The sequence below is a fragment of the Vanellus vanellus genome, assembly GCF_965231255.1.
Source record: "Vanellus vanellus genome assembly, contig: HAP1_SCAFFOLD_612, whole genome shotgun sequence".
NCBI lineage: Eukaryota > Metazoa > Chordata > Aves > Charadriiformes > Charadriidae > Vanellus > Vanellus vanellus.
In genome coordinates, this window is record NW_028127416.1 from 60,716 (window position 1) to 63,896 (window position 3,181).

The following is a 3,181-nucleotide window of genomic DNA, read 5'->3' on the forward strand; positions in this document are numbered from 1 at the left end:
GCAGTGGCCACACAGTGGCTTTGTTTCTCCTTGAACACTTCCTGAAGGAGTAAACACTCATTCTGGTGCCCTTGAATTGCCTTTCGGGGTTAGATTGAATTGCCATCTGGACTATAGCTGAGCTTGGAGGAGGCTGTCCTTGAAGACCAGCTGGACTGAGCTCTGCCACCATGTCACAGCTCTGTCTGCTACAGGAACGGCTCCAGCTCGTCCTGTCTGTGCCCCTGGCTGAGATCATTGCTGCACGTTTGGGCTGAAGCCCCCCAGCTGTGGCACCAGGCAAGCGGTGACTTGCCATAAGGAATCCTGGTACTAACAGTCCAACACCCTGTGTGTGCTACTGATGGGACAAGAAGAGGGGTTACTCATGCCCAGCTCTTCTTCTGCTGGGAGAAATAACACTGCTGGAAGTAAGTGTCTCTCCCCAGCTGAGGGAGGGAACATGAGAGATTGCATCAGCCTTTTTCAAAAGCGGTTCCCCTGGAGCCCCAGGGACACCTCCAGGGAGCCCAGAGGGGACAGAGAGAGTGCCACCATGGGCTGGCCCTCTGCTGCTGAGCTGGGCCGGGCTGCTGGGACGGAGGGAGCTCCTGGCAAGCGGGCAGCGCTGCAGAGAGACAGCTCTGCCCAGGAGCAGGGCTGGGGGCACTGCCTGCAGGCAGAGAGGGGAGACCTGTGAGGCAGAGAGAGCTTAAAGGCAGTTGGGAGTGGGGGGGGCTGAGAGCTCACTGGGGCAGAAATCTTCACCGCCCTCTGCATGGTAAGTCTCGGGGTGCCGGGCAATGCAGCTCCAGTTCCTGGAGGGATCTCCTCAAGCTGGTCCATCTGAGAGCTGCTGGGCTCTGTCAGGAGGACTCTCTCAGTTTCTGTGCTGTAGAGGAGGAGGATGTGCTCCAGAGCAGGGCTTCCCTGCTGCCCGGTGAGAGGGACAGGGCCTGAGGGCTGCCTTCTGCTGGGGATGGTTGTGGAGGTGTGCATAGGGGTGTGCAGGCAGGGGTGGGCAGGGCTGTCCTTGTCATCAGGGTCCCTGCACCCCGGGGGCTGTGTGCCGGGGCAGGGACTCTGCCAGGGTCAGCTCTGCGCCTGCCCGGGGAGCTCCCACGGAGCTTCTGTGGGGAGAACCAGTGGGTGGAAGGAGTGACTGCCAGCAAGGCAGATGCCTTCTGTTGCTGAGATGGACCTGTGTGGGTCAGGGCTGCTCCCGGATCCCCATCACCCCCAGGACATTTGCAGAGGGCCCGTTTTGAAGAAGGACATCGAGGCACCTTTCCCCTGAAAGGGAACAAGTCTGTGCTGTGGGATTTCTCCTCTTGGCTGCTGGGTGGGCAGTGGGAGGTGGGAATGGATTTCTCCTTTGTGGAGAAGGCACAGAGACCCCCGTTCTCGATAGCACTTCCCTGAACCCCTCCTGAGCCCCCACACACCCAGAGATGCCCCCGGGCAGCGCTGTGCTGCCAGGAGGGGTCTGCAGGGCAGAGCTGAACACACAGCGGGTGGGATGGGCTCTGGGGCACTGGCAGGGAGGAGACCCGTTGGCAGAGAAGCAGTTCCAGGCAGGGGCAGCTCCTGGCAGCCCAGACACAGGCAGGGACAGAGAGGGAGCTGCTGCGAGACATGGCCAGGCAGGGGGGATCCCAGCACCTCCTGCCATCCCCTCACCTTCAGACAACTTCTCCGCAGCAAGCCTCTGCTCTCCTCTCCCGCCCACCCCACAGCCACAGGGTCCATGGCCCGAGATGCCTTCTCGGCAGCTGCACCTCCAGTCCAGGAGAAGTGTTTTTGTCCTACAAATGATGCACAACACAAAAACAAGTACCCTGCAGTGTCTCTGTCTGGAGACACTGTCACTGAGGAGAAGGCTTCACTGCACGCCTGTCTGACTGCCTCTCCTCACTTCCTTTTTTCAGAGCACAGACGCATTTCTCCTCGTGTCCCCACCTGTCTGTTGAACTCTGCATCTCAGGAATTGGGGAGGGGGTGCGGGTCAGCTTCTCTTCTGCCTCTGACTCTGGGAGTCCTGCCCCAGACGTGTCCCCATGGAAAGTAGGTGTCGAAGTAGTATTTTACCTGATAAGGGAGTGTGTACTTGAGTTTGTGGGGTTGGGAATGAGCTGGGTCATTCCTCATTCAGCTGTGGGAGGGGGATTTCTGTGAGGAATGGCATTGGGATTTCCTCAGAGAAGTCTCTCCCAGTTTGTCACTGCCTTTTCCTCCTTGGACAGGTCCCCCTGCCCAGAAGCAGCAAATGTCCAATGGCAGTTCCATCACACAGTTCCTCCTCATGGAGTTTGCAGAAACACGAGAGCTGCAGCTCTTGACCTTCGGGCTCTTCCTGGGCATCTACCTGGCTGCCCTCCTGGGAAACGGCCTCATCATCACTGCCATCGCCTGCGACCACCGCCTCCACACCCCCATGTACTTCCTCCTCTTCAACCTCTCTGTTCTTGACCTGGGATCCATCTCCACCACTCTCCCCAAAGCCATGGCCAATTCCCTCTGGAACACCAGGGCCATCTCCTACGGAGGGTGTGCTGTCCAGCTCTTTTTCTTTCTCTTTTTTATTTCAGCTGAGTATTTTCTCCTCACCGTAATGGCCTATGACCGCTACATTGCCATCTGCCAACCCCTGCACTACGGGACCCTCCTGGGCAGCAGAGCTTGTGTCCGCATGGCAGCAGCTGCCTGGGCCAGTGGGTTCCTCAATTCTCTCCTGCACACGGCCAATACATTTTCACTGCCCCTCTGCCAGGGCAATGCCCTGCACCAGTTCTTCTGTGAAATCCCCCACATCCTCAAGCTCTCCTGCTCACACTCCTACCTCAGGGAAGTTGGGCTTCTTGTGGTTAGTGCCTGTTTAGTCTTTGGGTGTTTTGTTTTCATTGTGGTGTCCTATGTGCAGATCCTGAGGGCGGTGCTGAGGATCCCCTCACAGCAGGGACGGCACAAAGCCTTTTCCACGTGCCTCCCTCACCTGGCCGTGGTCTCCCTATTTATCATCACTGGAGTGTTTGCCCACCTGAAGCCTCCCTCCATCTCCTCCCCATCTCTGGACCTGGTGGTGTCATTTCTGTACTCGGTGGTGCCTCCAGCAGTGAACCCCCTCATCTACAGCATGAGGAACCAGGAGCTCAAGGATGCCCTATCGAAACTGACCCAATGGACGCTGTTTCACCGACAATAA

The 3,181-nt window shown here is 58.0% G+C and overlaps 1 protein-coding gene across 1 annotated transcript; it reads left to right on the forward strand.

The window, feature by feature from the left end:
* Positions 1 to 2,245: 2,245 nt before the first annotated feature.
* Positions 2,246 to 3,181, forward strand: LOC309685282 (olfactory receptor 14I1-like; the record flags this gene model as incomplete). The annotated part of the gene is made up of 1 exon (XM_082501070.1): positions 2,246 to 3,181. One exon carries the CDS (start codon positions 2,246 to 2,248, stop codon positions 3,179 to 3,181), a length of 936 nt encoding a protein of 311 aa, XP_082357196.1.